At 38.8% G+C, this 16,762-nt stretch overlaps 1 protein-coding gene across 1 annotated transcript; it reads left to right on the top strand.

Annotated features, from left to right (window-relative positions):
- Nucleotides 1-9,713: 9,713 nt before the first annotated feature.
- On the top strand, nucleotides 9,714-10,373 carry LOC116129825 (zinc finger protein 3-like). Its single transcript, XM_031415554.1, has one exon. It carries the CDS (start codon nucleotides 9,714-9,716, stop codon nucleotides 10,371-10,373), a length of 660 nt encoding a protein of 219 aa, XP_031271414.1.
- The last annotated feature ends 6,389 nt before the right edge of the window (nucleotides 10,374-16,762 follow it).

The raw sequence follows: 16,762 nt of genomic DNA on the forward strand, positions 1-16,762 counted from the left end.
CATCCTAACCTACTTTAAAAAAAAAAAAAAAAAAAAAAAAACAAATTTAGAAAATTGATTATGCTATAATTAGTTTTAGGTGTAATCATTTCTTAAATACGTTTATATAAGAAAGAGCAAACGACATGTTCCAACCCAAGGTTTAGCCAAATCCCAAGTTCATACCCCTAGTTCAGTTTATTCTATATTCTCACCCTTAAACTAACATTGCAATATAATTTTAAATTTTGATTTGTACTATTACCATCCTGCCCTTCACTTTTTATTTCACCCACCCAGCCACCATTACCCTCACCATCTAGCCACCACCATCACCCACCAAACCCACTTGACTGTCGTTCTGCCCCAATTTGGCCTGATTCCAGCATCAATTGGCCAACCCAACACCACTATCAGGATCCTTTCATCTCCCTCTCCAAAACCCCTCTCATCTCCAACTGTTTGTTGTCGTCGTTCGTTGACCACTATGATTTTTTTGTTTGCATGCTTCAAGCAAAATTATGGTTGCTCCCAACACCAGAATCAACGCCATTACCACCGATAGCTTCATCGGCATCCCACCTCAAAATAATTATATATTACTTTAATTAATTATGTTATTATTATTTAAATTCCACTTTCAATATTATGAAAACAATTTATTGTGGAAAATTTTTAATCCAATGTATGTTTAATTTATTATGTTGATATTGAACTTTTTAAATAATTGTCGATAAATTATTCACATTTAATTTAATATGTAATTCTATAATTGCGTCCCTAATTTATCAAACTTTTAATTTCATTTTTTGCGCTGCATTTTTTTTTTTTATTTCAACAAAATGATCCTATATTTTAGAAAATTGCTTAAAATCAACTTTCTTTCTATGAAACAATTCCTTTTATATGCTTTATTTAACAACTATACCATTAGTAGATTTCCATTGTTTACAATAGCACTATCAATCTATCATTGGATACACATTAGACTGTTTCCTTTAAAGAAAAAAAATATCAATGCGTAAACTTTCTCCTTTAAGATATAAATATGAATGCCGAATTCACAATAAAAATGATAAAAAGATGGTAAATATAGTTGTTTATGTCTTGTATAAGATTATTGGAAGCTTAAATATTATTCTATAAATAAAAGAAGAATGATAATTGAAAGTTTTAATTTCTTTACTAAGTGAATTAAATCTAATCGGAATGGGTTGCTAAGTTGATTGAGAATTCGTTTATCATAAACATAAAGCAATTAAAATGAACCAAAGTAAAGAACACCAAGTTTTTACATGGTTCGGCAAAGTGCCTACATCTATGGGACTAAGTCCAGAATGATGCTAATCCACTATGGTATACTTTCAATTTAATTAAAAAGCTAAAGATTAAACCTCAGTTACAAGAACACTCTGTTTTGTAATGCTTCAATCTCTACCGTTTGGTCAAATCTCGTACTATCATAGCTAGCTCCATGAACTTGAAACACTGGATCAGCCTTGAGCTCCTCTCAAGGTGCACAAATGAAGATTTTCTTTGGTTGAATAAGCTCAGCAAGCTTCAGCTCTTAGCCACATACCTAAACGTACAAAGAAGAACATTTTTAAGGAACTTTGGTGAAGGGTATTTGCAAGCTTACCTAAGCATAGAAACATGATAAAAACAAAATAAAACTTTAAAAATATCCAGAGTACTTTCAAGGAAATAATTAGGCTTAAAACCAATTGCATTGGAGAGGAGTTTATATAAAGAAAACTGGCCAATGCAAATAGACAAACGGCTAACAAGAAAACTTTTTGGATTTAACTTTATGAAAAGTTTATTCCATTTCTCTTGGACCACCATCAAAGAGAATAAACTTTCTAGCTTATTGTGTAACAATTTGAAAGGTGTCATGAACCATAACAACATCTCATAAAATGAATAATGACAACTCATGAGAATATTAAAATACAAAACGCATTTTAACAAAATATTTGTCAGATACATTGTGATTACTCTGACTTAGAGGTACTCACCCGATATTGAAGATAAGCAACTTAATAGAACGTGGTCACTTTAATAGAATACGGTCACACTGAAAATTTATACAAAATGATTGTGCTAAAACAAGGTGAGGTGATCATACCATGACTTAGAGTTGCCACTCTAGATTCATAAGTTGACAAAAATTAACTTACAATAATGACTTCCCACTCCCAAAATCTTATTCTAGGCCATGCTCAATCTATATATGATCAGATGTGTAATTGCAATCCAGGTGCTCATCCCCAACCTTAAGGATGAAATGAAATTTGTGTAATGCATGTAATTATATTTAATCTTTTTAAGATATTTATTCTTGTAGATTGACATATTTACAAGAAGATAAATAAATAATTACGTTTATTTTTTATTTTTTTATTATTTTTATAATAACATAACATCAGCGCAATATGCACACAAAATATTCACTACAACCTTATCCCCAAGTAATTCCCATCCACGTGCAGTTGTAGGTGATTTTAAACACACAGCCACGTGCAGTTATATGTTTTTAACAACATACAAAATTTGTAAGTGGTGAAAATTAATTCCCAACCACGTGCGGTTGTAAGTCAATAGTTTCACACGCAAAAGTATTTCACACAAAATTTGAAAATGATATATATTTTTTTCATAATTTTTAGTAGAATTGCTATTTTTATTGTATTTCACATTTTATTAAGTAAAAACCAGTTTTTTTCTGTAATGGGACTATCAAATAGGTGTAAAAATAAAACATTTGGCTTTAAAAGTTATATGGATATATAGTTAAAAAATGAGTGTTTGAAAATAGTTTTTGGTATCTTAAAAATAAATTAAATTATATCCATTTATTAAATTATCAATGCACAAAATTATAAAATGCCAACTCATGCATCAAATCAATGTTTATGGACAAGATTTAACATGTATGTATTATTTGATCTCAACTGAATTACTTCTTACTTTTTAGGAAGTTATTCTACTAATTATATATTTTATGTTCATACGTACAAATTTTAAGAGGCTTGTTATGCAAATATTTAAATTGGTTAAGGATTCAAATTATGATTAAACTTAATCTTAGGAATTAATTAAATATATCTATTGAATATATTGCCAATGCAAAATTTAAAAATATATATTTTTATTTTTGTAATTTTGTTTGTTAGTTTACGCTGCATTTTCCTTTCAGAAGATATGGAATATCAAGAATTTTTATGCTTTACATGGGAACCAGAAAGTTTTCAATATGTGTTGGTTCAAAACATTATTGTGTAATTTATATAAATATATTATTATTTAAATTCCAATGTCAGTATTACTAAAACAATATCACTGGAAAAATGTATAACGTTAATTCATTATGTGGATTTCAAAGTTTTAAAGATAATTGTTAATAAATTATTCACCTGTAATTTGACATAAATTCTTTAGATTGTCTCCTTAATAATTTTTTTTTTTTGGTGATGCATTTTTATTTCAATAAAAAGATCCTTATATCATTTTAATGTTAATCATTTAACAACTTATTAGGGCCAAAAATCGTCCTTGGCCCAAATAGGAAAACGGGACTGAATGAAGAAGAAACCAGGCCCAATCCCGATGCGGCCCAAATATGGATTAGGCCCATTTGATACAAGGTACAGTCAACCCAAACCATCTGGGCGCAAGCCTCCCAATCCCAGTTCACTTCTTGGACTTATGAGCGAGTCCAGAGCCCAAGGCACCCACATATCACTTCCTTATTCGAGGTTATCTTCCTGTTCGAGGTCACCTTCCTATTCGGGATCACTTTCTTGTTTGAGGACAGCATCCTATTCGAACACTGGTAAGACAGCTCACCACCACCCTAACTCCTCTAGGGTTCGTATAAGAGTCACACTAGGACTCCTACTCCCACCAGGATTGGGAAACCAGATAGTTACTATATAAGCAGAGGCCAGCGCTCTCACAAGGGACATGACATTACTACTTCACACCCAAAGCTCCTACTTGAGAGTTTCACATTATCGCTGTAGTCACAATCCCCGACTAGACTTCCGATAACCTCTCTACTCTCTAGCCCTCACTACATTAGCCTCTTTTAGCCTTGCTGACTTGAGAATCAGAGTGCCTGCGGCAAACACCACCCCAGTGTTTTCCATCAATTCACGCAGTCGTTTCTCTACGTGTGCAAGTGCAACGGATCGCTAGTGGCCTCAACCTCACGGGATCAGACCCCCTTCCGTACAGGTAGATTTTTACGTCTATAGTTTGGCGCCCACTGTGAGGCCTCTAGTAATCATTCGGCTCGACGAACCTTGCTATGTAGAGGAATTTTCCATGGCTGACCCTTCAGACAACGCCAACCCCAGCCTCGAGGCCAGACTGGAGGCTCTGACCACTCTCATGCATCAAAATTCAAACAAGGTGGCTGCGCTGGAAGCCGAGAACAATGCAATCCGGATTGAAAACATGTCCATCAGGGCCGAAAACCAAACTTTTAAAGAGAAGGTGAGTCAATTCTATGATCTGGAGTTTCTGCCTAGCCAGGTACCTCCCAATCGATTCTGCGCCACAGTTCCATCCATGTAACCTCTCCAAACACCAAAGCATAGACCCTCGGCCTCCGGCAAAAGGCCGTGTCCATTAAGTTCATCGACGGTCGACGATTCGGTCATGACTCATGGAGATAAAGATATGCCAACAGAACCCCATTTAGCCGATCCATCCCAGTCTCGAGATCAAGACGCCCTAGTGACAGAAAGCCCGCACCCGTAAGACCGGCCCATTCTTACCATCCTACCTCACCTCCAATCAACCATCCCAACACAAACCCCATTCAGCTCAGCTTACCCTCACGGGTTGAACGGCCAATCCAACCAAACCGCAGCACTCGAGCCTACCCATCCTGACAGGCCGAGTGACTATCGAACGACTCCCTTGACCATTCGTGTAGGGCAAAATACCAGAACAGTTACCAGGGGAGTCATCCAACCGGAGGGAGTGAACGGAGATCCAGGCTACCAGGGAGTGCACGAAGGAATGATCCACCAGACTACACTGCAAGGGATGACCCAACAGAATGTGCCGAGGACGAATGTAATGGCAGACCCAGTCTGACGGGATGACCTAGTGGTATCCCCCTCTCCTATGGAACAGGTACTGGCCAAGAGGCTGGCTGATGTAGAGGTAGTGATGAGGCGCATCCTAGGAATGCTGGTCCCGACCAAGAAGAGCAGGCCTCACTATTACGCGGATTCACCCTTTGTGGATGAGATCGCCTTAGCCGACATGCCCTAGAAGTTTACTATCCCCAACATGAAACCATACGATGGCACAATGACTCGGATGATCACATAGCCTCGTACAAGCAGCGGATGTTCACTGTCTCAATACCTTGAGTGTTGAGGGAAGCATGTATGTGCAAGAGTTTTGGTTCAAGCTTGTTTGGTACAGCACTACAATGGTACACGAATCTCCTGAACAGATCCATCGACTCATTCGCTCAGCTCACCGACACCTTTGTGGAGCAGTTTGCTAGTATCAAGAAACTTGAGAAGTTGTCAGCCGATCTATACAGAGTATACCAGAGAAGGGGAGAGCCATTGAGGGAGTACGTCAGCAGATTCAACAAAGAGAAGATTTCCATCCCTTCTTGTAACCCTGAGATAGCCATAGACGCCTTCAAAAAGGGTCTCCTCCTGGATGGTGAACTATACAAATAACTGATGAAGCTAGGTTGCACCACGATGGAAGACACCTTGGCCAGAGCAACGATTCAAATAAGGTGGGAGGAAGATGAGATGAATCGGGCAATTCACGCTAGGTATGACTGAATGCAGGATGACAGAAGGCCAGAGCTCAGATCGATTGTAGGCCCTACAAGATCACCAAAGAAGCAGGGAATGGTGCCTACCGGCTCCAAACTCCTAAAGGCAAAGACATTAGCAATAGTCGAAATGCAATCCATCCCACACGCTACTACTTTTAGGTGAAATCAATCTAAATATTTATTGTCTTTTCATTTTTTATTTAAAAAGGATGAGTGGGCCCATCGACCTCCTTCATAGACAGTCGGTCTCATGGCCTGAATTCAATGAAGTATTATTCAGCAATTGACACCTTTAAGTCAGCCCTACCCGATTCATGAGTTTTCACACTTCAAATCGGCCCTGCCCGATCCACGGATTGACCCTATTGGATCGGCCTTGCCCGATTCATGAGTTTTCACACTTCAGATCTGCCCTGTCCGATCCAGGGATTGACACCATCGGATTGGCCTTACCCGATTCATGAGTTTTCACACTTCAGATTGGCCTCGCCCAATCCATGAAATTTTTTACACCTTCGGATCGACCCTGCTTGATTCATAGATTTTTTACACCTTCGGATCGACCCTGCTTGATTCACGAAATTTTTTATACCTTTGGATCGACCCTGCTCGATTCACGGATTATTTACACCTTTGGATCGGCCCTGCTCGATTCACGGATTTTTTACACCTTCAGATCGACCCTACTTGATTCATGAATTTTTACACTTTCGGATCGACCTTGCTCAATCCACAGATTTACACCTTCAGATCGACCTTGATCGATTCATGAATTTTTTACACCTTTGGATCGACCCTGCTCGATTCACGGATTTTTTACACCTTTGGATCGACCCTGCTCGATCCTCGGATTTGCATCTTCAAATCAACCCTCCTCGATCAAATGTTTGTTACACCTTCGAATCGACCCTGCTCGATCCACGGAATTACATCTTCGAAATCGACCCTGCTTTATCAAATGTTAATTACACCTTCGGATCGACCCTGCTCGATCCACGGATTAGTAGCATTCATCCCTTGGGTAACCACGTTCACATCGGTCGGTATACCTACCGGAACACCCTATTCAGGCATCATCACCATGGTTGGGGCACTCTCGTACTCATTCCCGACATATGCCCCAGCTTCACCAGAACTACTCGACCCTGAACAAGACATTTTTAGCATATCCACTCTACCCAACTGACCGACCAACTCATCTCCACCATCCTCCCCAAAAGCCAAGCATTGGATCTCCACTCTACCCAACCGACCGACCGACCGACTCAACTCCACTATCCTCACTCCCTAGAAACCAAGTATTGGATCTCCACTCTACCCAACCGACCGACCGACTCAACTCACCATCCTCACTCCCTAGAAACCAAGTATTGGATCTCCACTCTACCCAACCGACCGACCGACTCAACTCCACCATCCTCACTCCCTAGAAACCAAGTATTGGATCTCCATTTTACCTAACCGACCGACCGACTCAACTCCACCATTCTCACTCCCCATAAACCAAGTGTTGGATCTCCACTCTACCCAATTGACCGACCGACTCAAGTCACCATCCTCACTCCCCAAGAACTAAGTATTAGATCACCACTCTCCCTATACCATCGACCGACCAACCTACCTGGCCTTTTCAAACTTTGACTATCACCACTCACCCTACCCCACGCCACCGATCAACACACAAACTTACCCTGTCTAAAGATTCAATCGCCCTTTCTACCCGACCGAGCTAGCACATTGCAACACGCCAGCTCCCGCAACGAAGTCGACACTCCCATGCTTCACGTCCAGGAGATTCTCCCAATCGGGGCGACTGGCTAGGAGCAGTCTAACACATGTTCACCCTCGAGGCGATCAAGCCAAGGGGCCTTGCCCATTCGGTCTTCCATAGCGGACGAGTGGGCAGCCATGGGTCAAGTTTGCTCATTTTATTTGGCCCTTTAGCATCCAGTAAAGAGCGCCGTGGAATTACAAGCGCAAGTCATACGGTCCAACAAGCCGGCCAAGTCGATTTCATCCCACTTGATCACCCGAGTACCCCAACAGAATGTACCTTCGATTTAACATCGTCTCCATTTCATTTGACCCAGCATACCGAGCGGATACCCTTGCCATGGGATGCTTGCTCATTTCCCCAGTCAGCAGGACACACCAAACGAGCACATGAGCTTCAGAAGTCTCGTTGTCTCAGTCCCTTTGGCCCTTCACACTAACCGAGCACACCTTCTTGGGATGATGGCATACTTCGGATCGGTAATAGATACAGAACGACCCTCGACTACCAATCACCTACATTAAACTATTCAACTACACCAACAATCGGTCGTCCAGGAAGGGATACCGAGCGCTCCTCGATCGCTTCTTACTCTCTGACTTAAGAAAATCGGGGCAAACTGTTAGGGCCAAAAATCGTCCTTGGCCCAAATAGGAAAACGGGACTGAATGAGGAAAAGACCAAGCCCAATCCTGATGCGGCCCAAATCTGGATTAGGCCCATTTGATACGAGGTACAGTTAGCCCAAACCATTTGGGCGCAAGCCTCCCAATCCCAGTTCACTTCTTGGACTTATGAGCGAGTCCAAAGCCCAAGGCACCCACAGATCACTTCCCTATTCAAGGTTATCTTCCTGTTCGAGGTCACCTTCCTATTTGGGATCACTTTCCTGTTCGAGGACACCTTCCTGTTCGAGGACAGCTTCCTATTCGAACACTGGTAAGACAGCTCACCATCACCCTAACTCCTTTAGGGTTCGTATAAGAGTCACACTAGGACTCCTACTCCCACTAGGATTGGGAGACCAGACAGTTACTATATAAGCAGAGGCCAGCCCTCTCACAAGGGACATGACATTACACCTTCACACCTGAAGCTCCTATTTGAGAGTTTCACATCATCGCTATAGTCACAATCCCCGACTAGACTTCCAGCAACCTCTCTACTCCCTACTCCTCACTATATTAGCCTCTTTTAGCCTTGTTGACTTGAGCATCGGAGTGCCTATGGCAAACACCACCCCGATATTTTCCGTCATTTCACGCAGTCGTTTCTCTACGTGTGTAGCTGCAACGGATTGCTAGTGGCCTTAACCTCGTGGAATCAGACCCTCCTTCCATACAGGTACATTTTTACGTCTACACAACTCTAGGCACCAAGTTTAGAAAGTGGCTTCAAATTAACCTTCTATCTATAAAACAATTCCTTTTATATGCTTTATTTAACAATTACACCATCATTAATTTCTATTATTCACAATAACACTATCATCATCGGATACACATAAGACTTTCTCTTTTATAGAAACAAATATCAATGTATAAACAATACATCGGATACACTAAAGACTTTCTCCCTTTAAGAAAAAAGATCAATGTAAGTTCATAATAAACAATGATAGATAATAAATGATAGATCTGGCAGTTGTTTATGTCTTGTATTAGGTTATTAGAAGCATAAATATTATACTACAAGTGAAAGATAGTAACTCAATATGTCTCATATATACATATTAATGTCATATAATTAAATAATCAAACATGCATCCATTTATGAAATCAAGGAAATTAACAGCCAATAATCGTATATTCTTTATACATATAAGTAATTATTAACATGTTCACATTGTACTTTGAATAATACATTTTTAGAATAATTATAGGGCAAGCCTTATCACATAAAAAAAAATTCTAAAACAAGTGCAAAAGATTACCTTCTATAAGTGCAAAAGATTTCTAAAACAAGTCAGCATCACTTCAATCCTAGCCAAAATTGATGCATACAATAACTACAAAATGAGATTTCTTTCTACAAGTGCAAAAGATTTTATAATCAATAGTATATAAAATGAACATGCATCTCCCAAAATTATATTGTCCCAAAACACAAACTAGGGTTAATCTAATTAAGAAGATGAACATGAAAGAGGGTCATCAACTTGTTAAAGCTTCATCAAGTTCTAGTAGTACTGTTTTGCTAGACTTGAATCTTTCAAATCATGAGACTGATAATAAACAAGAAAATGAGCAATTAGAAACTAGGACTTTCTCATGCAACTTTTGCAAAAGAGAGTTCTCAACATCACAAGCCTTAGGAGGGCATCAGAATGCGCACAAGCAAGAGCGAGCGTTGGCAAAGAAACAACAAGAAATCAATGACGATTATCATCATCATATGGGTACTTTTGGATCTCCAAAATTATTATCTTATCCATATTATCCAACTACTTCTCCACATCCATTTTATGGTTCATTGATCAATAGATCATCATCACTTATTGATAACAAACCTTCATTTCCATGGTCCTCATCGAGCTATAATCGGTTTGGCCTTCACATGACCAACACTAATAATACACAATCCTCCATTGAAAGGTTAAGGATGATGAATAGTAATAATGGTGGATTAGATGGTATTAATTTTAGGCCACCATTTCCAAGATTTAGTGCTGGTTCAACAAATATTGAAGGTTTAAATTGGTCTAAAAATGGTGACTATCATCAACAAGATGATCCTTCAACATCAAAGAGTGGTGATCATGAGGATTCATCAGGACTTGATTTGTCCCTCAAGCTTTAATTTATTATTGTTGCCTTTTAGATTTAAGAATTCATGCTAGACACATATAGTACATTAAATTAATAGTGTTGATTTTCTTTGATGGGGTAGACTTGATTAGTCCCTCATGAATTAATTAAATGCTTGATCTTAGATTTCAATTGCATTCTCATGGTTGTTTATATGAGGTTGATTTTATATATAAATGTCAAAAGAGAACTATAAAAAAAAAAAAAAAAAAAAGAACCCAAAAAGAGTGAAATTGAGTTATTTGGTGCACTTTGATTTTCTTTTCATGGTTGATTTTTTATCACAATATACCATTACATATATCACAATCTAATTTTCAAAAGCATTTTTATTTTTTCTCAAGAAGAGTAATCTATTGTTTATTTATTTATTTAAAGTGAAGATAAAACAAGATTTGTTTGTTTCTTCAAATTTTTGATTCAATCATGGTAATAATAGATTATTATTAAAATGGAATAACCTGTTTTCTTCCAAGTTTAGAAAATTTTTGCGTAAATAAATTTAAAAATCAAGGTATTAACTTGGATGTTTTCATGGAAAATACCTTCTCAATTTAATTCTAACAAAGCATATATACTCAACTTTAATCATCTTCGAATGATAGTTTATAATCTTAAAACTGTATGAGTAAGAACTCGTGCTGGATATTGTCAGGCCCAAATAACGAAATAAACACTATATAAGGCCCAGGGCTTTAGCCCAAATTTGGTTGGGCCTACGCTTTAATCCATGTTGTAGATTGACCATCAAATAGGATGACTCATCTTGTAAGAAGATCTATCTTATGAGCCAGCCCATTAAAAGAGTTGGACCACACCACAAGTCAACCCTCTCCATGAACTGGGCTACTTTACTAGTTAGACCACTCTACACTCAAGGCCTCCTATCTATGAACTGGGCCAACTTACGCTTTGGGCCATTCCATGAGTTGGGCCAACTTAAGCTAAATTGGGTTTCAGCCCATTAGCCCATATTTGTTCCACAATAGGACTTAGAGTCTCTTCCACTTCCTGATTCATCCATGATTCCCAATCTTATATGAATAAATACTCCTAATACTACTTAAACAAGTAATACAAATTTCCTATTTACTGGAACTCCTAAACTAGTAGAACTCAGAGTTCCACTAGGATTCAAGCCTCCTAGGCTCACTATGTAAATATAGGCCAACCCTCTCATTATTCATTCACATACAACCCATAGCTCTTAGTTCTCAAAGTTCTTTCTCTCAAGAACTGTCGTCTTTCCCTGCCGTAAAGCTTAGTTCTAACTAACTTTACTTCTCGTAGTCGCTGTGCTCCAACCGCTTTGCGCTGATGGTCTTGCCCTAGCCAAACATTTCCTGTAAATATATTCCTTTCAACTGTGTTGACTTGAGCGTTGGAGTGCCTAACTTATATATTCTTGCTCTCATAAATTACAAATTACAAATTACAATTGATATAGGCCAAACTTTGCCTTTACAAATAAGGAACGACAATTGAAAGTTTACATTACAAAATTTACCGGACTTGGTTGACTTTAACATAAGAAGGCTCATAATGCTACTTGTCATGATTTTCCTGGTCTTCATGAGTTTGTGTTTTGTCCACGATCTCTTCCAAGTGACCTCTTTTGATGAGGTCTTCTATTGCATCCTTTAGGGTTTGACATTCGTTTGTGTTATGGTCGACATCCTTATGATACTTACAATATTTTTTAGGGTCTTTCTACTCCATTACCCTCTTAACTTCTCCAATCGAGGTAATTGCTTTGCCTCGCTTGATATTATGAAGATTTCTTCAGGAGGGGAAACCAAGGGAGTATAATCGTTCAATTGAAGAAGTGGCTCGTGATCTCTTCTCGATTTTGTTCACTGTTTCTTTGAGAAACGATGTCTATCCCCATTTCCTCCCTCTTTGTCATCTCTTATATTCTTTCCTACCCTATCAACATCTTGAGCAGGGGTGCTGGTTGAGGTTCCAACATTTTATGCGGCCATTGAGCTTTCCACTCATTGATATTTTGTCGCCATCTAGTAAAAATGAGCTAGAATTACATGATCTTCGCCTTGCAAATCTTTCAGTAGATTGATCTTTGGTCTCACTCTAGCAATGAGGACTGCCCATATTGATTCCTCTAGTGCATCCGCTACTTTATTTTGCTCAGTTTGAAGCCTTATTAAATACGAAGTTAGAGTCTTGCCCTTTTCCAGCCAGATATTGCTGAGGTAGCTTAAGGGAATTGCAAACTGTATCCTTGCCTAAAACTGCTATCAGGAATGAACTCAACCCGCTGGAAGCCTTTTGTGCCACCTTTATGCGACTGCAAAGCAACAACACTTTGCCAGATCAAAGACCTGATGTAATTCCATCAGATCGTTGAAGGCATCAAGATGATCTCGGAGACCACCTTTATCGTTTGACTTGATGTCCTACGAGTTGGAGCCTAGTGGTAGGGGTGCTTGGTGCACCTTTTTTGAAAATGGAGAGTTGATAGTCCAGTAACCTGGTCGTCTTAATGAGCTCTAAGGTTGTTAAGTATTATCTACACTTGATCTAGTTGATTGTTCACCTGGGGATTTCTCATTGGGCCTAGGTTGGACCTCTGTGCATTGAGATGGGTCTTTAGATTGGTTGTTCTTTGCAAATTCAAATAAGTGCGGAGATATGATACTTGTCTTCTTTGTTTGTTTTTACTAGGCACGTTGTCATGCGAGGATGAACTATTATTACTTGGTTAATTGTTATTATTCAAGGTTTCTTGATGTGGGTACAAACTGAAACATCGGTTTTGGACGCCTAATTGATGCAAGGTGTGCCTTGGGAGTGGGTTCACACTGGCACATTGGGCTTGATCATTTGCTTACTTACAGTGGCAACTTCCTAGTGCTCTTCTCTCTCACCCATTGGCTATTTCCTTGGGCACTTGCCCAAGTTATTTTGATCCCGAGCCTCGTGTCTTTGCACTCCACCACTCTTTGTCACCAATGGCGATGCTCACTAGAAAAACTAGAGTCATAGCTAGCGATTCCAAGCTCCCAATTTGGCATTCTTGTGGCGACGTTTTGCTAGCTAAAAGCCTAGTTTCCTTGTTAGACTTCTTTCATTCCACCCACCTCTTACTGTAGGGTTTGGAACATACTGGTGAACAACCTTAACATGTCTATCATCTAGGCATTCTCTGGGTTGAACTTTCCTACCCCCTATTGGACTACCGATGGAACGATTGGTGGGCGAGTCTGCATAGCCCCCTAATTAATCTTTTGGTGGCCAAATTCATCATCCCTGGTTTGATAAGCTCTGGTTTCACTTTTGGATGCTCTTATATGTGCCATGGCTATTATGTGTGATTAACAAATAAGACTAACAAGGGGAAGACCCTGCTTCTAGCACTAAAATATTGTTACGAAAACTCATAACAACTAGAGATATCTGATTTGCCTTGATGAGATTGGATAAGATGGTCGTGTGAACGATTTTGAATCAATAACCAAGAATCAAGAAGGAAAAGAGAAAAGAGAAAAATAAGGAGAGAAGAAAAATTCTGGAAAACTGATTACTTTACTCTTTTGTTTTCTAACAAACCAGTACAAAGTAAACTGACTTGTTTTATACAACAAGTCATAACATCAAAACGGTAGTGTTTTGATGTCTTCTTCTAATTCTTACAAAATGTCCCCTATATCAACTTTTACAGCCTTACAACGTGCACCCTATATCATTATGCTATACTAATATTTCCCCTTAAATTGAACATAGTAAAGTGTCAGTATACATCAATATTTTCCCGTAAGCTGAACCTCCTATATTACAACAACATTTCCCTGTAAACTAAACCTTATTTCTTCAACAATTAATCAGACAACAATCAACTTCTTTTGCAACACACACAACTAACAAATTTTTCTGCAATATACACAACTCTTCAGCAACAACCAAAACTTTTCCAGCAACAAATAAAATCTTCAGCTACAATTCAGACTTCCCAGCAGCAGCAACAAGCAAACAACTTCTTAAACAGATTTTTCTGCAATATACACAACTCTTCAGCAACAACCAAAACTTTTCCAGCAACAAATAAAAGCTTTAGCTACAATTCAGACTTCCCAGCAGCAGCAACAAGCACACAACTTCTTAAACAGATTTTTCTGCAATATCACAACTCTCAGCAACAACCAAAACTTTTCCAGCAACAAATAAACCTTCACTACAATTCAGACTTCCAGCAGCAGCAGCAGCAACAACAAGCAAACAATTTTTTTTTTTTTTAAACAGATTTTTCAACTTATCAAACAACTCCAGAGACTTCAGCAACAAACAAACAACTTCTTAAACAGATTTTTCAAAGACTTCAACAACTCCAGAGACTTCAGCAACATACAAACAACTTCTTAAACAGAAAACAACTTCTTAAACAGATTTTTAACTTATCAAACAACTCTAGAAACTTTCAAACAACTCTAGAGACTTCATCAAACAACTCTAGAAACTTCATCAGACAACTCCAGAGACTTCAGCAACAAACAACCAACTTCTTAAACATTTTTTTTTTCAACTTATCAAGAGCAATGAGACTTTACAGGATTTTTATCTTCAGTAAGCAACTTTATTTAATTCAGTATCACTGCAGCAGTGACCTTTAACTTGGCGTAGAGTTTGAAACCTAGAACTTGGAAGTGCCTTGGTCAGAATGTCTGCAACTTGATATTCTGTACTAACATATTGAACACACAGTTTTTTCTCTGTAGCTAGCTCCCGGACATAATGCACATCTATTTCAATGTGCTTAGTGCGTGCATGAAATGGATTCGAAGAAAGACACCAGCACTCATATTGTGTCACACCACAAAACAGGAGTGTTGTTAAGTTATACCAAGCTCTTGAAACAAGTGTTGAATCCAAACCAATTCAGTGGATGCTTGACTGAGAGCTCATACTCAGCCTCTGTTGAGGATAAGAAACAACCTTTTGCTTTTAGAAACCCATTGGACAAGGTTCCCACCGAGAAAGAACTATATCCGATGTTGATCATCTATCACTTACGTCACTAGCCCAGTCTGCATCAGCATATCCTTCAAGATGATTCTAAGTTTTTTCTGAAAAATCAGGCCATAAGAGAGAATTCCTTTGATGAATCGAAGAACTCTCTTACAAGCAGTCCAATGTGCAATGGTGGGAGACTGAAGAAATTGACTAAGACGATTAACAGAGAAAGCCAGATTAGGTCTGGAAAGAGTAAGGTACTGTAATCCACCTACAATGCTGTAATAGAGTGAAGGCTGATCATAAAAGTCATTATCTTCCTCCCCTAGTTTCACGCCTGTTGCCATTGGGGTGTTGCAAGGTTTGCAATCAAACATACCAGCTCTAATCAACAAGTCCTGAGCATACTTAGACTGCGTAAGGAGTAATTCTGATTTATTGCAATTAACCTCAAAACCAAGAAAATATTGCAGCACACCAAGATGTTTTAGGGCAAACTGGTTGTTCAAATCTTGAATAATTTGAGAAATAAGATCAGGATCAGTACCAGTGATGGGGATATCATCAACGTATACTAATAGATATATCACTTGATGAGCTTTCTTGTAGAAGAAAAGACTAGTGTCAGATACAGAATTTGAGAATCCCCAGCAGACTAATGCATGTTTCAGTTTGTCAAACCAAGCTCTAGGAGCTTGTTTCAATCCATACAAGGCTTTATGCAGCTTGCACACATGTTTAGGATAGGTTAAATCAGCAAAACCTTCTGGTTGTATCATGAAAACAGTCTCTGTCAGTTCTCCATTAAGGAAGGCATTATTAATGTCGATTTGTTGGATATCCCACTGATTATGGACAGCTAAAGATAGTATGATTCTGATGGTGGCTGGTTTCACGACCGGAGAGAAAGTGTCAAAATAATCCAAGCCTGGTGTTTGCTGAAAGCCTTTAGCCACCAATCTTGCTTTATACTTTAATAATGTCCCATCAACTTTGAGTTTGGTCTTAAAGACCCATTTGCACCCAACTACGTTCATGTCTGATGTATGAGGAACCAATTCCTAGGTACTGTTTTTCAAAAGTGCCTGAAACTCATCAGTCATTGCTGCTCTCCACTCAGGAACTTGCAAGGCTTCAAAGGCTGTTTTTGGCTCAGGTAAAATATTACAAGTAGAAATAAAAGCATGTCCTGTATATGTATGAGAGTGACTCTTCGAACGAGTAATCATTGGGTGACAATTACTGGTAGCTGATGATGGTTTAGAGATGGGCAAAATTACCTCTAACTGAATACCAGGAAAATGAGCAGAGAGATCCGGATCTGAGGAAAAATTTGCAGCACTATCAGTAGGATGGGCAGAGATAGCCAGATCTGAGGACAGATTAACATTGCCATTATCTGTGTGAGATATTAGT

This window comes from Pistacia vera, unplaced genomic scaffold, assembly GCF_008641045.1.
Source record: "Pistacia vera cultivar Batoury unplaced genomic scaffold, PisVer_v2 Contig214, whole genome shotgun sequence".
Classification (NCBI taxonomy): domain Eukaryota; kingdom Viridiplantae; phylum Streptophyta; class Magnoliopsida; order Sapindales; family Anacardiaceae; genus Pistacia; species Pistacia vera.

Bases quoted from the DNA above. Each gene is read 5' to 3' on its own strand.
- LOC116129825 (XM_031415554.1), top strand. From the start codon at position 9,714: ATGAAAGAGGGTCATCAACTTGTTAAAGCTTCATCAAGTTCTAGTAGT.